Below are 18,878 nucleotides of genomic sequence, written 5' to 3'. Positions count from 1 at the left end.
GCTAGAATGTTCAACCCCTCCTTTTATGCACTCTTCAGGGACAATTACATCACCTCAAACGCATTAACGGCTGTTTTCAACAAATTTTACTCTATCCTAGAAAACTCATTTGTAGACGTAACCCCCGTCCCGTTCAAGCGCTTCTCCATATTAAACCCCATGGGGATGACGACTTCCCCTCCAGAGCGGATCTTGCCAAATGTGGTGAATTCGAAGCTCAAACATGGGAAACTCTTGGCTCTACGATCCTGGACATAGCGGAAATTTTTACAACGAAATGGCGGATGATGAGCCAAACTAACGAGGACGGCCGGCACCTTGACTCCTCCTTCTTACGCATTTTCTGATATCTGGCAACTAGCATGTAACACCATTCGTTCTAAATGGAACGAGGCTTTCAAACTCACTTCCTTAGATAAAGGTAAGTCTTTCTCTCGTGTTTGCCCTAACATTCCCATCAAACCCAGGACGTACCACTCAGCACGGGTGACGTCAAGACCCTGAGTAGAATCGTCTCAAACTTTCCCTCTTGTAAAGCCCTTCTGGCCAAGATCGGCGTGCCTACCTCATCAGTCTGTGATAGCTGCGGTGCGGACGAGATGAATAATCACATTATCTTTCAATGCAAAAAGTTCTCTCGGCATAGGACCAAGTGTTACAACTCGCTACTTGATCTCCTCATGGCGGATAATAGATCGCTTTGGATAGACCTGCCCAGTTTTATAAAAGAGGCTAGGCTCTAGCTTCGGTCTTCTTAATCCTGCTCACATTTTTTCTCCTCCCTTCATCTTCTATATCTAACCTAACACCTCGGTTTTCGTTGTTTGTTTTTCTGTTTACACTAGCTCTTGCGTGCTATCTCATTTTTGTTTACTAATAAAACCACACATCAGAGTCCCAAAACCTCGTGGCTTTTTTTTGTATTTTATAGATTCGAATAATCTCCATTCTTCGCTGGCCTTCTTTTTCTAAGATAGACATTTCTACGAAGTACTTCACAAACTTATCGGAAACGTTGGCATCATAGGAAATAGCCTACCATTCTGTTCCTGTAGGGAATGTAAGCCGAATCGGTGCGACACAGCATTGCTTCCTTAGTTGGCCGGGACCAACCAGAACAAACAAAATCGACAACAACAACCACAAATTATGATTCAAATTTTGCTTTTAAAAAATGTTCACCTAAAATCTAAATTTCCCGAAAATCAATGAAAAAACCCACAATTGGCATCACTATTCGTGGTGAAGTGAATGTCTCTCCCACTGCCTCTGCTCCGGCAATATCATCTGTTTGTTGTGAATAGATATGTCAAAACTGGAAAAAATTCATGTGTTAGAGGCTGCAAGTTAGTTTTTCTAATCTGCACAGCAAATATTAATAAAATGAAAGGAAAAACCAGTGACATTTTATTAGGCATAAATTACCTGCGATCTTGCACGAGAGTGGAAGTTTTCAAATACATTCGCAAACTCCACAAGATCGTTCGAAGGCAGGACAGACGATTGCGTCGTTATAAAACTAAATTGAAATTTCTGGTAATTCATGAATTATATTCGTGATTAACGTACTTTTCATGTTATTATTATGAAACTAGGGTACTATAAAACCACCAGAAGACGAAGACAAAGAGGGTAAAACCGAGGAGGAAGGGGCAGCAAAGGAAGCAAAAGGTGAGGTTTGGATGACTTAGGTGCGGGACAACTAGCCAGCGTTGTACTTCCTGCAATGGTTCGGATAATGTGAGCACACCCAAACAGCTGGAAGTAACTGTTCTCCCAAAATGTTGCTTGCGCTTCTATAACACTTCCAATGCATTGATATCAATTCATGTTTCGTAGCCAATTTGGCTTATGACCGTGTCCCATCTTCTTCTAGCAAAAACCTTTCTCGAGGAAATCAAAGAAGCTGCAGAGTCCGCGCAGAATGAAACAGATTTTATTTATGAACCTACCTCAGGGCTGTATTACGACCAAAAAACTGGATATTATTATAATGCGGTGAGTCCCGATAACGGTTGGAAGTTACTCGTCCAGATTTTCACGCTTGATCCCTTGTAGGAATACGGTTTATACTACGACGGTTCAACCGGGTGCTACTACCGCTATAACCAAGAAAAGAACGAATTTGAGTTTCATTCCCAAGTCCAAGCGCAACCGGCGAACAATGACCAGGTACTTGTCTGTTTTTAGTTTGAAGGCAGCTACCTTCTCGAAACGTTCGTCCTTCTTTCTCATTCGCTCCATTTGCTCTTTTCGTTTCAGGTTTCTGCTAGCCATTACCTAAATAATTTGTTTGAACAATTTTCTACTTTAAACATTAGTCAAATGCGTGCAAACGCGATAGGTAAGTTCACGTTTCCTGCTCGCAATGAAAACACGCATCCTTTCATCTTTCAGGCGCGTATCACACACGAAACCACTGAGTCAATTGAAAACGGTGGCACGAAGAGAAAGAGGCGCAAGAAGAAAGCAAAAGTATCAGACAAAACTGAAGACAGGCTTTCGGACAATGCAAAAATCTCTGAAAAAGATATTGAAGATGGGGAAATCACGTCTAGTTCCGAATCGGGGAGCGAATATGACGATGAGGCTGTGATAAGCGATCTGCCTAGCTACCAAACGCAAAGCAAGTATGAAGGTACGCAAGCGTGTATGATCTGACCAGTTAAGGAGTGTTTGGTTCAAGGGGGAGGGGAAGGCCGTCGTTTATGAAAGAAAATGCTTGTTCTGAATTACCTATTTATTTTGAAGAAACCACAAATCTCAATCAATCAATCATCTTTCAGATATAGCAAAGAAGTATCCGCCGTGCTTGAGGATTATCGTTCAAGAGACTAACCTGCCAAAGCTCAAAGTAGGGACGTTATTTCTAATCACATTCAAAGGCGGGAGCCTGGGCCGGGAAGGAAATCATGATGTCATTGTACCTGATGTCAACATATCGAAGGTATGTAGGGTATGGTACCTGAATTACTTATATTTTGCAATTATAACAATTATGAAACTTCAGTTTTTATTTTTACCTAATTTTCGAGGTGAGCTCTCATACAAATGAAGAGATCATTTTTCTCTTTGTAAGATATTTTCCTGTAGAATATCAAATGATGTTGTTTTTGGTGTTGATGTTTTGTTTCTCGATTTTCCCGCAAACCAATAGTGTCGACTCTGATTCGGCTCACGATAGTGCTCGACAAATAATTGCCCATGATATGCCTTGCCCTTTTGCCTTAATAAAAAAGAAGCACGAGTGCAATGCCTTAAGGCAAAAAAAAGCTGAATTTAATTGACGGTTGGGTCGGGTCCTCCTTCGCACCTTTACAGTCCATTTCCAGTCTTCGCTTCCTTAAACATTTTGTTTAACTTTCACGGTCTAGTGACTGCGCCTTCCTATTTCTTAGACGTAACAAATTTCCATCATCAGAGTCGACTGCGTCTTTATATCTTTTTCTTGTGTAACCTTTGGGAATTTTCCCATCATCCTTACGCGGAGATAACTACCCCAATGGGGTTTTCGAAGCGTTATCATAGTTGAGATTTCCACCTCACCAGAGATTTCATACATCTCGTTGTTGCGGAACTAAATTTCCGGCGGGCAGTATCTTTATTATGACCTAAGTTAATATCTACGCCTCGCTGCCGTAATATACCATAAGTCTGATGATTATTGTAGATGCGCAGCTTCGTTTTCCTGTGTGTGTATTTTGACTTCAGATTGGGGAGAACCCACAAGTAAGTTTTATTCACCAGTTGGATTCTTGCCCTTATTTCATCCATTTCATCCCTGGTGTGTAAAGTTGTCGAAATTTTCCAAATTGTATTTACTAATAATAATATTCTGCTGTACTTTTTCTGGATTGCATTGAAGGAGCAGTTGCCAGTGAGTGAAACGACTGATATGAAGCACGTACCGACAGAGCTAATGTTTGGTGATCGTTAAGTCGCACCAAACTGCTATAGTCTTTCGGGGTCTATGGAATTGCGGGGAGCACATAGGGCATCCTGGTATGTGCGGATTCGGGGTCTGCGGTCATTTTCGTCACCAGCGCCGATGAAATTCATGAGGTGCATGTGCGATTTGTGGTTGGCGACTGCGCAGCCGTCGTTTCTAATTTAGTGGAGACTGTTTGTGCTTTGTGTTCGGCAAGTAGAACTAGATTACAGTTTAGATCCGCCTCTGGAAGATCTTGTAGTAGGTAATTAGGATTCTTAGCAAGTGCCGGGCATGCTGATACCATCGAAGGTTTGCTGAAAAGGCTAAGAAATGTACCAGCCCCTGCACTTTTCTCCCAAAAAATAGATAGAGGCGGTGGAGCTTCGATTCCCGCCGGATGTCGGAATAATCAACCAATACACAAGCCTTAAAACTCGCGACTTCAGATTTCTCGTCGATCCGCCTTTATGGACACAGGCAAATATATATGGGTCCAGGACATCGGCGAAAGTTTTCTTAGTGTTTCCTGTTCATTCCTTAGTGGGCACCACACCGTTAGACTGTTTCATTTTCGTTGCACTTAACGGTGTACAAATGATAAGTACATGGCAGCGAGGCAAACACAAGACGAATACAGACACCCATGACAATTGGGATTCGAACCTGGAGCAGCGAGATTGAAAGGCTGACGCTCTACCCCCTCAACCATCGCGCTGTCATAAGCGCAGTCTTCCTGTGTCATTGGATTGCTAGTGTACAACAGGCTCATTCACCCCACAATCTCCCTTATTTCATCAGAAAGAATTCCATTCCTCCTTCCATCGAAGACGTTGCCGACCCACGTATTCGCGCAAATACAGCAACATCACTACCGAGGTTGGTCTCTCTGAGCCAGTTAGGCATGATGTTCAGCTCCACATCAACACTACAAGCTCCCTTATCTTTTCTTCTGTATATTTATTACCATCGCAGAAGAGTTCAAAGAATTTCTTAGGCAGGGTATTTGGAAACCTTCACCTAGTTGGTCTTCGCTACTTCACAGGGTCCCTAAAATCAATGGCGAATGAAGACCTTGTGCCGATTAATAATAATAATCGTTGGTGCAAGACCGTAGCGGTACAGTGCAGAATTACAGTCCCCCGTAGGAGGCAATATGGTCAACATTGCGTTTGCGCGTGATTATTATCCTAATTTGACTCAGGTACTTTACAGCTGGGTCGAAGACATTCCGAAAACAGCAATATGCAGCCTTCGCGGAATCTTCGAGTTCACTCGAATCACTTTTGGACTGTGCAACACGACGCAAACCTGTGCTATGGTCCGCGTCCTCTTCTGAGTCTGAGCATTTAGAGCACAAGCAATTTGTCAACATCTCCTTGAGTTCGGGCTAGTATTCAATGTTGAAAAATGGAAATTCTTATATTCTTCTTACAGGTGAGATTCCTCAGAAGCCATCCAATCGGACTCAGTTAAAGTGCAAGCGATTTCGAGCTGCCCGCTTCCAAAAACGGTTAAGGGTCCGAGAAGGTGCTTAGACTGTTAAATTTTATCCGTCACTCTTTGCCCAAGGCCGCCCATCATCACTCAAGCTTTAATGGTTACTAGTCGGGGTCGAAGACTAAGGACTTCCATTTGATTGCGTGGTGCTCAGAGGCTGTCCAGGTGTTTGAGATGACTAAGCAACAACTGGTGGAAGCTATACTTTCCTCAGTCATATGCACCCCTAGCCCTAGACATCGTCGTATGTACTGTTTTTCACCAAAAGGTGAATCAAACATGGGAGTCTTTGAGCTTCCTTTCCAACCAGCAGAGAACCGCTTAGCGGAACTACAGCACTTGCGATCGTGAGTTATTTGCCGCGCACCTTGCAAATAAATGCTTCCTTTGAAGGCAGGCCCTTCACAGTGTTTACGGACCAGACGCTATCTAGCCCAAGAATTAATGTCATTGTTCATAGACAACCAGAAATATTTTGCATGTGGGGGAAGAAGTAGGCATGTTCCGCGTGGTGTTCATGGTGACTCCGACCAACGTTAATTAAGTCTCAAGCTGGCGGAGACATGCTACCGGGTTCCTTTGGCAAAACGGTGGTACCCATACTTCTACGGCATTTATTAAGGGGCTTTGTCTGTGGACATTCTATTTCGTGGTTGCCGAAGCGACGCAACCCGCAGCGCTAACTAACACTAAAGTGGAACGAAGACTGGAAGCAGAATGCCGTCTCCTGGGGCATTAATTAATTAAATAAATCAATTGTTTAACTAGATATCCTTGATCGGAACGATTTTCCCATGGAATGCTGGTTGGCCCACGAAAATGTCGACGTCACTGATGGTTGCTGCTGCTCACATTGGCACCATCGCAGACAGCGGCTACCGCACATGCAAATTTGCATGGAGATTATGTATTTCTCAAGCTTGTTTTCCACTGTGTTGCCTTTCTTCATATTCCGTATTTCACAACTCGAGGTTTTTGTTCCTCTCTAGTGAATAACTTAACCATTTTTCGCGTACAGTGTGTAACATTGAGAAACCTGGAAGAAAATGCTAAATATCGCCTTTTAAACTCGCCTCCTTGCCACTAGCCAACAAACTCGATTCGTGGCTTCTTTCACAAAGTATCCGGAAGTTTAAAACATCTTCGCGGTAGTTTATAATCTTGGACTCATTTTGAAATGTCTAACATCGACGGCGGAGCGAACGCGAAATACTCTGGACAGCTTTTCTGATTCAATTGGGGTCGCCGATGGCTAATAATCAATTTATTTTTATTTTAACCAATAATGGTTGACAAATCAAAATGTTGTAAAAACGTATATATATGTTTGCCCTTCACCCTTTGGTGAGATATAGCGCGTCAACCACACTCACGCGCCATCGCTCGCGATTATTTGAAATGCATTTTAGCTGTCTCCTTGTCGAGGTGCTCGTACTCGTCTTTTACTGTTCCAAGTGCCCCATTCGTCAGTCTCTTCCAATACAATTGTCACCTCTCCTTAATGTGTGACCTATCCACTGCCATTTCCGTCTTCCTATTAGAGTTTGAGATAGTGTTAGGCCAGCGTACTCCGATGATACGACGGAGATAGATCTTCATGAAAGTTTGGAGCTGTTGAGTAATAGTAGAGTACACATTCCATGTGCTACTCCCATATAACAGCACAGAAAGAACACTGGTAGAGAACAATCTCAACTTGATCTTAATGTTGAGATAATGCATTTCCAGATTTTAGACAGGGCAGCGAAAGCGAATCTATGCACCGAGCAACATCTAGTTCGGTGCCACCGTCGGCAGAAACTACGCTTCTTAGATATACAAATTGCATACAGAAAGAGTGCAATGATCCATACAATTGAGAAGCTTGGTTTTGTAGGTGTTTATCTTCAGTCCAACTCCACTTGCCTCTCTTTCCAAATCTAGAGTCGTTTGGCCAAGGTCTATGACTCGGCGACAGAGAAAACTTGCACAATCACATGTCGCTCTGATAATAGCTATTAGTTTCTCCGGAATGCCCCTCCTACGTAGAGCACTCTAGATACATTCCCTGTACACCCCATCGAACGCTTTTTCGAAATCGATGAAGAGCAGCTGCAGCGAAGGTCTAAATTATGCGCACTGTTCCAAGATGATCCGTGATGTGCTCAGGGGGCAGGAGGATCCGGAGCGGAAACCAGCCTACTCCCTGTAGATCAAGCTTTGGAGATGTTCTTTGATGCATTCCAGGATTATTTTAACTGTTATTTTTGCGACGCCAGGGAGCACGCAGATTGTCCTCCAATTATCACACTCAAAACGTGTCTTCTTTTTTAGAATCGATCATCCCCTTTTTCCACTCTCTGGGAAAGTTTTCGGATTCACAAGATTTCTGTACGGGTGGAAGCAGCAGATCTCCAGTAACTGCAGGTGGAGCGATAAATGACTCTGCGGGGAGACCGTCAAGTCCAGGAGCTCGAGTCCGTTTGAGTGCATTGATGGTCGAAATGATTTCTCTTCTGCTTGGATGAGCAATCCGTATCCGGATGTTATGATGGCTACCCATTTCATTCACAAGAAGGTGTAATACGGTTAAGAACCATAGTGAGGTTTTCCTTCCATCCCTTTAGTTGTTCATCATCGTTGATGAGAAGTCGACTGTTAGCGTCTTTCACAGAGTTATCGAACGACTTGCGACCACATGTAAGGTCTTTCGTGATGCGGCATACAGTTCTGAAATCATTGCGATCTGCGGCATTTTACACGTCTCTCACCATGAATCCAGGTTCCGTCGTGACGCTGTTTGTTATGTGCCGCGCCAATGATGATGTTGAACGAATCCTTGCGAAAGAGCTTCGGACACTTCCAGCTTGCGTTTTTAGAGTTGGTGGTCGAAAACTACATCTCGTAGCCTAACTTGACATTTATCTGGAGTTGTTGTAGATGATGCTTGTAGTTGTTGTCCTGTTAGATGCCGACGATTAGCAGTTTCCTGAGTAGTCCTGCTTATATCTTCTGAGGCGGCAGGTACTTGATAAAATGCTCACTGGATGTCGATAATTGAGAGCTGGTACCGTCTTGGAGTAAGTTTTCAATCATTGGGAACGGGTCGGGGTGAGTGCATGCTATGAGCTGACTATAGCCCCAGTGGCTTCCTATCACTGCGGTCCTTGGAAACCATATGAAGACTACTAGCCAATGGTCGGATGACGTGATGCTGTTAAAAAATGGCGAACTTCCTCTTTGCTATGGTTAAGGAACTTGACCGCCAATGAGCATTTTATCAAGTACCGATCGCCTCAGAATGTATATGCAGACATGACAGGACAACAACTACAAGCATCATCTACAAAAACTCCAGGTAAATGTCAAGTTGGCCTACGAGATGTAGTTTTCGACGACCAGCTCAACTGTCCAAGCTGGGAAACTTCAAAACACCGCATAGCCTCTTCGATCACATCCACATTGACCTAATCAAACCGCCGCTGTACAAGGGCATGAAAACTGCCTTACTCGTCATCATCGACCGCAACACGCGTCGGTCCCCGGTTGTGGCACACAAGGGCCCTATTCACCAGAGCAGTTTTTGACTACTGTTCCTCAAACTTCGGCCCTCCGCTCCAGATCACCGCCGACCAGGTAAAACGGTTTAAGTTGGAACTTATTACTCAACAAGTTCAACCAGTATCCCCGGGGGAACGATATGGCTAACAAATGTACCGGAAGTTGGAAAACGCGCTTAAATACAGGCAAGATGGTTGCTAGCTCTTCGGTGATGAAGAGAATTTGGCGAGCAGGTGCTTGTAGGTCACACCGACCATTTTTTTTATGGGAAAAAGCGCGCCTAAATGTTCAAAAAATATGTTTTGCTAAAAATCAACGATTAAAATTTGCAATGGTGCAGAGAGAGGAAAACCGCGCTCGCTTCTAAGCGCTGTAAAATGAAAACGAAAGTAAACACCGATTTAAAATTTTAAACAGGTACTCTTGAAGTATTAGGTTGTTGCATATAAAATGGCCGATTTGGCAATCAAGTGAAGTTAGCTGCGATTTTGCTGTATCAAACCACCACCAGTTGGCGCTGTTGGTATCGGATAATGAAGTATAAATACTCCCACATTTAATCAAGGAGCCATATCAGTTTTGGCCATCGTTGTGATAACAGTGAATAAAAATGAAAAAGGATGGAAAAGAGCCAAGAACGTATACTTTTTCTGTATGAGTTCAAATTCGGTCATAAAGCTGCGGAGGTGACCAGGAACATTAACAACGCATTTGGAGCTGATACGGTAAGCGAACGAATCGCACGGCGGTGGTTCGAAAAATGCGGGTTAGGCGACGTAAACCTTCAAAGTGAGCCACGTGGACATCCAGGACCATCGATTGACAACGACGAGCTACGTTTGCTAGTCGAATCCGTTAGACGTCAGTTTGTGAGAGACGTTGCAGACAAACTGGGCGTACACTATTCGACAGGTTCCCGGCAATTGCAACAACTTAGAAAGGCGAAAAAGCTCGACAAATCGGTTCCGCAAGCCCTTACGGAGCAAAACATGGCGCTTCAAATGGAAATTTGCAATTCTTTACTCTCCCGCAACAGAAGCCATCCCTTTTTGCACAGAATAGTGACATGTGAGGAAAAGTGCATATTATGTGACAATCGTCGCCGATCAGCACAATGACTAGATGCTGATGAATTACCGAAGTATATGCCGAAACCGAACCTCCATCCGAAGAAGGTAATGGTGACTGTTTGATGGTCTACAGCTGGAGTTATCCACTATTCTTTCTTGGCACCTGGAGAAACGATAAATACACAGAAAAAACTGTGCCAAAGACGAGGAAATGCATCAAAAATTGGATATTCAACGGCCGAGATTAGTCAACAGAGATGATGTTATACTCCTTCACCACAATGCACTACCTCATGGATCCAGAACAACGGTTTAAAAGTTGAACGAATTGCAGTATGATACTCTACCTCATCCACCATATTCACCGGACCTTTCGCCAACCGACTACCACTTTTTTAAGCATTTGGATCATTTCTTGGCGGAATAACAGTTGAGGAATGAAGAGGTCATCAAAATTGCCTTCAACGAGTTCATCAACCCCTGAAAATTGGACTTCTACGAAACTGGCATACATGCTCTTGTATCTCGCTGGAAGAAGTTTTTTGAATCGACTGGCACCTATTTTGATTAATTAAATAAGCTTTTGTAAGCTTTACAGTCGTTTCAAATTTTAGTACCAAATCGGCCATTTCATGTGCAACAAACTGATATTTTGGGAGTCGTACATGTAAAGTGGTTGCTACTTGAAAGTTCAGAGACTTCCTCAACACTTATCTGCGTCGTGGCATCGGGGTCTGGTCGAACATAATTTCGAACAAAGAACTTCGTCGGAATACGGGGCAGATATTCACGCACCTGTTGACGAGAAAGAAGTGGCAGCGGGTAAATCACGGATTAAGGAATGGTGACAACTCCATTGTAGGCTGCATCCACAGCTTGAGAGTTTTCAGTGTAGAAAGGTGAAAGTCAGATGAGCTCAGTTGTTGTTATCAGGAGTAGAAAGGATATTTGTGGTCATTGAATTGGAAAAAAGTTGTATTATTTCTCGCAAGTATGTTCGTGCCTTGCTTTGTTACCAACGATAAACACCTTTATCCTTTTTAAGGTTTTGTGTGAAACAAAACCTTATTAGAATCGATTCGATGTCTGTCTGTCCGTCTGTCCGTCTGTCTGTCTGTCTGTCTGTCTGTCACAGCCGATTTATTCGGAAACGGCTGAACCGATTGTCACGAAAATTGGTAGGAGTATGTGATCTACCGTTCCCTTTACATGCAGCAACTGACGCCATTTTATGTTAAGTTTAAGGGGGCTGAAAGGAGGGTGCAAAATTTTTTTTCATAAAATGTAGCCATGTGGGGTATCAAATGAAAGGTCTCAATTAGTACTTTTCGAAACTGGTTCAATATTTGATATCGGGTGAAACATAGGGGAGTGAGGGCTCAAAATATGACCACCAAAAAGTGTAACAGGTCTCGTTCTCAGAACCTATCCAACCGAAAAATCTGCAAAAAATCTCAGTAGTGCATCTCTACAAAATCTGGGCCTCAAAATATATCCGGTTCCGATATCTGCACAAATAAAGTTAATAATAGTATATTTCCACATTTTAGAGATTTACCCGGCACCCCCCTTATGTTCATCCCAGAAGTACAAAATTTGGCATACGTATAATGAAGAACATAATGCACAATTTGGTCAAGTTTGAAGAAAATCCAACTATTATTAACAAAGTTATAGGGGGTAAAACTTTACAATTTTTTGTGAATTTCGTGCACTCTACAACCTGCATGACGTCATCATCACATATCAATTTGTCAATACCACAACGAAGTAGGTTCGTATGAATTGGGTGGAAAAGAATTATTTTGTTTAGTTCTTTAATCATTTGTATATGAATATCAATTATTCCAACGAGACATGTGTGTATGTAGGTATATAGTATATGCGTGCTAATGAACTTTGCGGGTAGAGCCTAATTCAGATAGATATAAGAAGTAAATCGGAAATATGGGTACGATCAATTTATATACGTGCCTATATGTGTACAGTATTCGAAAATAGGCAGTTTGTTTGTTTAGGGTAAGCGTAACATCTACGGCTGTAATATGTACGTATGTCTCGTAATTTTGTAGCTGTATACGGGTAGAAAAATATGCGTTGAAATTTCTTAGATAAGATGAACACAAAACCTTTATACCCGAAGCACGAGCTTCCGGTATTGGGACTTGTTTGGTACTTAGATATTTGTTCAATCGTCTATACACAATAATTAATCTTATGTGATCCCATTTCTTAACTTTGACTTATTCTTAACTTATTTCTGCAATAAATGTATTGATCACATTTTGTTGACTACTTTTAAAATAAATAAAAATGATCATTTGACATTCTGACTAATTTTTAGTTCCATTTGAAATTCACATATGATGAAACGGAGTCTGTGTACAAGTGCATCGATTTAGGATCACGTAACGGCACGATTTTGAACGGCAAACGTATGTCGAATGCGAAGCAGGAAAGTGAGCCTCTGAGTGTTGTTCACGGCAGTGTTTTGCAGCTCTCACAAACAAAACTTCTGTGCCATATCCACAGTGGGAATAGTACTTGTGGGCACTGCGAACCGGGCCTTATCATCGATCAACAAAGTACGGACAAAGTTGTCGCCCTCTCTCACAAAGCTCAGCTGAAAGTCCTGCAAAAACGTTATGGATTAGAAAATGAAAGTATGATTGATTTCAAATTTCTCTAATGTAAAGTGGAAAATGTAATTTCATAAAACTTCAGAATATGTGAAAGCCGCCGAAAGCAATAAAGCCACTGATGCACAATATTCGGACCGAGCGGCAGTGCGGCGAGATAAAGTTGGAAGTACAAATGAATATGAAAAGACGGACACTGCGTCAACAGAAATGTAAGCAATTTGAAGTATATTTCTAATTAGCATGTTTTAAATGCATACTTCAAATCGTTTCAGAGCAATATCGAGTAATAACAAAGGCTTTAAAATGCTATCCAAGCTAGGATGGAATAAAGGCGAATCTCTCGGAAAAGGTCAAGGGCTGCTGGAACCGGTAAGAGTTACCAGACAAAATGCTTTCTTCTCAACTAAAAGGATGCCCCCTTTTTTTATCAGATCAAACTAGTAAACAATGAAGGCAAGACTGGCCTTGGATGCGAAGTGCCCACCATTTCAGTGCCATTGACGAAAAAAGATCGCATAAAATCGGAATCATTACGCAAAACGAAAGAACGTTATAATAAATCAAAACCGTCAAATATCTTTGATGATAGTGATGACAGTAGTAGCGATTAAATTGCATTTCTTGTTTTTGAAATTCGGGTTTTTTGCATTTGTCTTATTGTTTTTCTTCGCTTGTAGGAAGGTTGTTGGTTATCTTCGTCAGTGTGTAAACCAAATTTGGCCCGAATATTACAACTAAACATTTCAATTGTTGAGGTTTTTGGTGAGAGTTCTCTGTTCTTGCTAGCCTATATATATATATATATAAACAAATTTGATTGGAGCCTCCTTTTCAGTAAGTGGTCCGGAGAAGCATCCATTCGCAGTTAGCTCTATTTTCAAATTTATGGAAATTCCCTTCAGATTTCGTCGCCAAATCTATCTGATTGTGACGTTGGACTGAGTTGGATTTCAATTCATTGGAGGATTGGAGTAATGTCGTCTAATGGTATCTAAAGTATTAGTTTTGCATATTGCTTTCTTCCATAAACTACCGCTGGTTGCGAGGTTCTTCAAGTTCACCTTGAATGCAATCCAGTTAGAGTGAGCGAGGAAAATGGCCATAACTCAGTTCGCAATTGGGAAGAAAATACTTTAAGTTCAACTACAAAATCCCAGGAATGTCTGGTCTGGTTGAGTTCTACCGAAACAACTTTCCTGTTTTCCGCCAATACCAGCAAATAGTCATTGATGGATTAGTTTGCGGGTTATGACTTCAGTGAATTTGGCGAGCCTCCCAGATTATCGATTGAAGCGATCTACCTCATTTTGATTTCTGGCGAATCACTTCAGGATGAGTACTTCGAGTTAAATTGTTCGTGACTCGCAGTTGATATAGACGGAAACTATTAAAACCCGCCTTTATCTATGGTCTTCACCATGCTGCATTGAAATAGACGAGCGGGTTCTGAATCTATACCATCATTTTTAAGGTTTTGTGTAAAACAAAACCTTACTAAAGTCGAATCAATGTCTGTCTGTTTTTCCTTTTTTTTTGTTAAGGACTTGGAAATCTTCAAAAGACACTGATCTGGACACGCCAATGTGTGGCATTTTACCCATTGAAACCACCGGCTCTGCCACGTGGAATCACTACATCACGCGGCAGGATTAGGTCATTCTAGCTTAGTCTGCTTTCTTCTATTCTCGGCCTACGTAACTGCCCTTTTCTCGTCTCCTCTGCCTTTCGCAGTTTACTCTGGATGAATCTGATCCTGGAGTTGATCGCATCCCAACCCTCCTTACGAGGTAGCATGATCCGCACCAGATTTGCCGACAGTAGCGCTTCTATAGTTTCCTTTAACTTTCTAATTTCCTCCGCGAAGCTTGGACAGTGGAGAAATACGTGCATTGGGTCTTCTGGGACTACGCCGAAGTTTGTACAGATACTGTGTAAGATTATAATTGATCTCACCGTACCGTCACTCTAAACAAGCCTGGGTGGCAAGGATAAGTTTATCGACCTTTTCTGACCGTTCTCGCTCTTGCCATCTATTTACAGATTTCTCTCTTTCGACGTTCTTCGTCTGCAATAAAGAGGAGATGGATCTGACGTTATATATTATCATTTCATCTGCCAGGATATCATTTGGCATAATCGTATCTGAGACAGTCTTGAAGGCAGAGCACACCCTTAGGGCTGTTCTTCTGTAGATTGCACTCAGTTTGTTACCGTTAAATAAGACCTGCAATGCCTTTCCCCAAACTAAAACCACATCGAGCCAGAACGAGCTCACCACCCCAGCTATAAGAAATCTAGAGGCATACCGTGGCCCTCTCACGTTCTTGCCAGGATCATATTTGCAGTGGATGCTTTGTCGCAAGCCAACTGCAGGTGTTGCTTATAACTTAGCTTCGCGTCTATCATCACCCCCGAGCATATAATGGTCGGCTTGGAAGTGATAATATGATTCCCAATTTGAATAAGGGCATAATTCCTTTCACGTCGCTTGGTGATGATCGCTTCGCATGAGTATAACTCAACATCTTCGAAATGCTTTGCAACTACAACCAGCGCCATATCGTCGGCGTAATCCACCACCGTGGTTTCCTATGGAACAAAAAGATTAAGAAAATCGTTGTACATGACGTTCCACAGCAGTGGGCCCAGTGAAGAGCTCTGTGGGAAGCTTGCGGGGACAACGTATTCCTGGGCTTCGTCATCGGTGTCATACCAGAGCCTCCATTCTTATAGATAGAGATAGGCGGGAATACTAATCTTCGCCGGAGATTATCGTATTAACTTTTAATTGGCCAAATTTAATGCCTTTCTCACGGCAAGGGATACCATCACACAATATTTGTTGGCACTCCCTTTTCGTGAACTGTATTTTCGTCCAAGTATGGCATGGCATCAATAGTTAATCTGACTTTACGGAATCCATACTGCCTTCTTGGCTCTCAACAACCAGAAGTAATCTATTGTAGATAACTCGCTCTAGCATCTTCCCCGCAGTATCCAAAGGACATAAGTCTGTAGGGGGCTAGCTCACCTGGAGATTTACAAGCGTTAGGCAGTAGTACTAAATTTTGCCGCATCAATATCGCGGGATATATCCCCTCGAACATGCACGCTTCGAACAAATTAGCGAACAAATCTGGTGTGGATTTCACGGTAAGCCAAAGGTCCTTTCGGCATGGCATCCAGACCCGCAGCTTCGCTGTCTCCTATTCTACCGAAGATCTCCAGCAGCTCGTCTCTGGCGACTGGCGGATTCGCTGTCACATTCAGAAGTCGCTTGAAACTCTCAGTGCCCTCTTCTTTCTGGGGGGATAATCCCTAGATGGTTTTTAATAAGAGGGTAGGGCACGTTATCTGCGGAGATGAACGGCCTTTGGACCGCCCCATCACGGCTCTACAGGCGTTCCCCCAAGAGTTTACGTCCGCTTTCAAAAAAAAAGGATCTTAAAGCATCCCCTTTTGCTCCGTTGGACGGCAAGCTTGAGGGTTTTGCGGTCTTCCCTATAGGCGTGTTCTTTTTGTCCCTGATCGATTCTACCTATCGCTCTCTGAGATGCTCTTCTGGATTGGCGACAGGCTGATCGAAGGCGGGCCAGTGCGCTTTTTTTCCACTAGTTTGGTTTTCTATCTGGGATATGAGCATCTCTTAGGAATCAACGCGTGAATTAGGCCACATGAACAGCTCTTTGTGTAGAGGCGACTGCTTTATTAGTTTGAACTAACCACTCTGTGAAAGTCTGCTCAACTAAAGCCTATGCAGAACAGTCTCATATCTTATTTGGTTAGACCTGCGATTGCAGCATACCCCCTTTTCCGAACCGTGTTTACATAATCTTTGTTGGCCACAAATATATTCAACTGCACAAAAAGCATCTAACACGCTGCACCCCCTTGTATTTGCTTCTCTGTCTCCCCACTCAAGGGTCCAAGCATTGAAATCACCGGTAACCACCTTTCGACTACGTCCCCTTGCGTCAAGAACAAGATTGTCAAGCATTTCCTCGAATTCAGACATTGTCAGACTTGGTGGAGCGCAGTAGACTTTCTAATTCAGATTCGTAGGTGTTCTGCTCGAGTCAATCCTCAGCGACCTAAATCCCGTTCCTCCTGTATAATAATAATCGTTGGTGCGGCAATCCAATTGAATCAGGGCTTTCAAGTGTGACTCGGGTGCTCTTTCACAAGTTGAGTCGACTGGTATTCGACATTCAGTCACGGTGCAAATCTCTCTGCCACTAGTGAGATGTGAATCGGAACCTTCTGCTACGAGAGCCTAGCGTTCTAATTAGTGAGCCATTTGGGGTTCCCATTGCCTCTTTGGCAATATGGCACCCCCCACACCTTCTAAATTGATCAGATCGATTACTGCCGCTGGTGTATGCCCTCGCGATATTACCAAACATGAGGCACTTGAAGCATGTTACTCCATCGAGATTCTTGCATTATATATAGACCCTATATTTTTAGACCCGTACTGGGATATTTTCCCTAAGTGAGCTTTTAACTTCGGTCGAAAGTCATCATTTTTAGTCAAACCTGAAGAATACATCGTCACAGCAGGGCTACCTTAGCGCTTGGTGCTGGCCCCCCTGCTGTGGAATGTCGTCTCTAGTGGGGTGCTTGTTCTTTTCGTCCCAGACGAAACTGATCGTCGATCGCGGTTGACCTTATAGTAAAACACCCGGAGGATGTGGAGATCTACGCGACGGAGAGAATAAGAGCGTCTTGGTTGGAAGGAGCCAGTCTGCCTTTAGCGGATAAGAAAACACAAGCGGTTTTAATAACGAACCGTGTCCGAATAGCTGAGTGGTTAGAGCGCGAGGCTGTCGTACGGAAGGTCGCGGTTCAAATCTCACTGGTGGCAGTGGAGTTTGTATCGTGATTTGACGTCGGACACCAGTCGACTCAGCTGTGAATGAGTACCTGAGTCAAATCAGGGTAATAATCTCGGGCGAGCGCAATGCTGACCACATTGCCTCCTAGTGTACCGTTACGGTCTTGAATGAAGTGCTCTAACACACTTCAAGGCCCTGATCCAACATGGATTGTTGCGCCAACGATTATTATTAGAAAGAAGAATACTGTGAAAGTGGAGGTCGGTAGGCATACGATCTCCAAACCGATTTCAAATACCTGAGGGGTGATGATTGATACCAGACTCAGCTTTGGGGAACACCTGGAGTATGCATCCCACAACGCAGCGAGCGCTACTGTGGTACTTGCAAAAATATTGCCGAATGTCGACAGGCAAATACACTGTTTTAGATTGCTTTTAGCCAGTGTGGTGCGATCCTTTTGCTTAACGTGTCCCCTGTGGGCTCATGCACTTAGACCCTCTCAGGGGAGGAAGCAGGTGAATTTGATTTACCAGCTGATGGTTTGCAGTGCCCTTAGAACTCGTCGGACGAGACAGTAATGGTGGTATAATCTCAGTCGACATTCTAGCGAAACAAATGAGTGTCCTGTACTATGGCAGACATATGGCAAGGTTACGTTGTATGATCTCTGGCAACGCAGATGGGATTAGTCTACGAAGGGTTGCTGGACGCAGGGGCTCATTCCTAACGTTAGAGGATGGCTTTAATGAAAACACGGGCGGACCAACTACAACAATCTCCAGTGTCTCACGGTGCATGGTGGTTGCTACAGGCAGCATCTGCATCGTTTTAGGTTGGATAATTTGTCGAATTGTCTTAAATGCCTGGAATCTGAACCACGCGCTAGGCAGGAGCATGAGACTGCTAAGCCGGAAAAAGAACTGGCTAACGGTTTCCTCCGTAATCTTAAAAATACAGAAGGATTGGTTGAAGGAGGAAAGCAAAGTAATACCCAAATGTTGTTCCGCTCGCGCTGGAGAGACCGAGGTGGTTTTAGCTAGTGCGAATCTCACACGAACAAAAAAAGATGCATATACGAGTATATGTGTGGGTATGTGGGAGCAAGTGAGACTGAGATCTCTACCTCGCGCACTGGTCTAAAATGATGCGGAAGGTTTTGATGTGATGGAAACAGAAGAATGCAGTCTGCAAACTTTCGAGATGTGCTCTGGCGCGTTGTAGGGTTATTTTAGCATCTCATATTAGATATTATATAAATAAGTATCCCAGCTTTTATACTGCTCACCATCGTACACGCAACACGCAAGTGAAGAGAAGTAACCAGCAGGTAATAGTCCCTTTTGAAACTAAAGTCAGCGCC

At 43.2% G+C, this 18,878-nt stretch overlaps 1 protein-coding gene across 3 annotated transcripts; it reads left to right on the top strand.

The window, feature by feature from the left end:
* The first annotated feature begins 1,114 nt into the window (after positions 1-1,114).
* On the top strand, positions 1,115-13,297 carry LOC119646863 (angiogenic factor with G patch and FHA domains 1). 3 transcript variants are annotated; one of them, XM_038047487.1, is made up of 10 exons: positions 1,115-1,536; positions 1,596-1,671; positions 1,877-1,998; positions 2,059-2,172; positions 2,398-2,638; positions 2,787-2,947; positions 12,383-12,701; positions 12,763-12,889; positions 12,953-13,049; positions 13,112-13,297. In XM_038047487.1, exons 1-10 carry the CDS (start codon positions 1,252-1,254, stop codon positions 13,289-13,291), a joined length of 1,722 nt encoding a protein of 573 aa, XP_037903415.1. In that variant the 5' UTR covers positions 1,115-1,251; the 3' UTR covers positions 13,292-13,297. The 3 variants fall into 3 exon arrangements, with proteins under 3 accessions (XP_037903415.1, XP_037903416.1, XP_037903414.1); XM_038047488.1 differs by lacking the exon at positions 2,398-2,638 and adding an exon at positions 2,263-2,344; XM_038047486.1 differs by having other exon boundaries at positions 2,263-2,638.
* The last annotated feature ends 5,581 nt before the right edge of the window (positions 13,298-18,878 follow it).

Source organism: Hermetia illucens, chromosome 1 (genome assembly GCF_905115235.1).
Source record: "Hermetia illucens chromosome 1, iHerIll2.2.curated.20191125, whole genome shotgun sequence".
NCBI classification, from domain to species: domain Eukaryota; kingdom Metazoa; phylum Arthropoda; class Insecta; order Diptera; family Stratiomyidae; genus Hermetia; species Hermetia illucens.
Note: the sequence above shows the minus strand (reverse complement) of the source record. Positions and strands in the feature narration are given on the sequence as shown.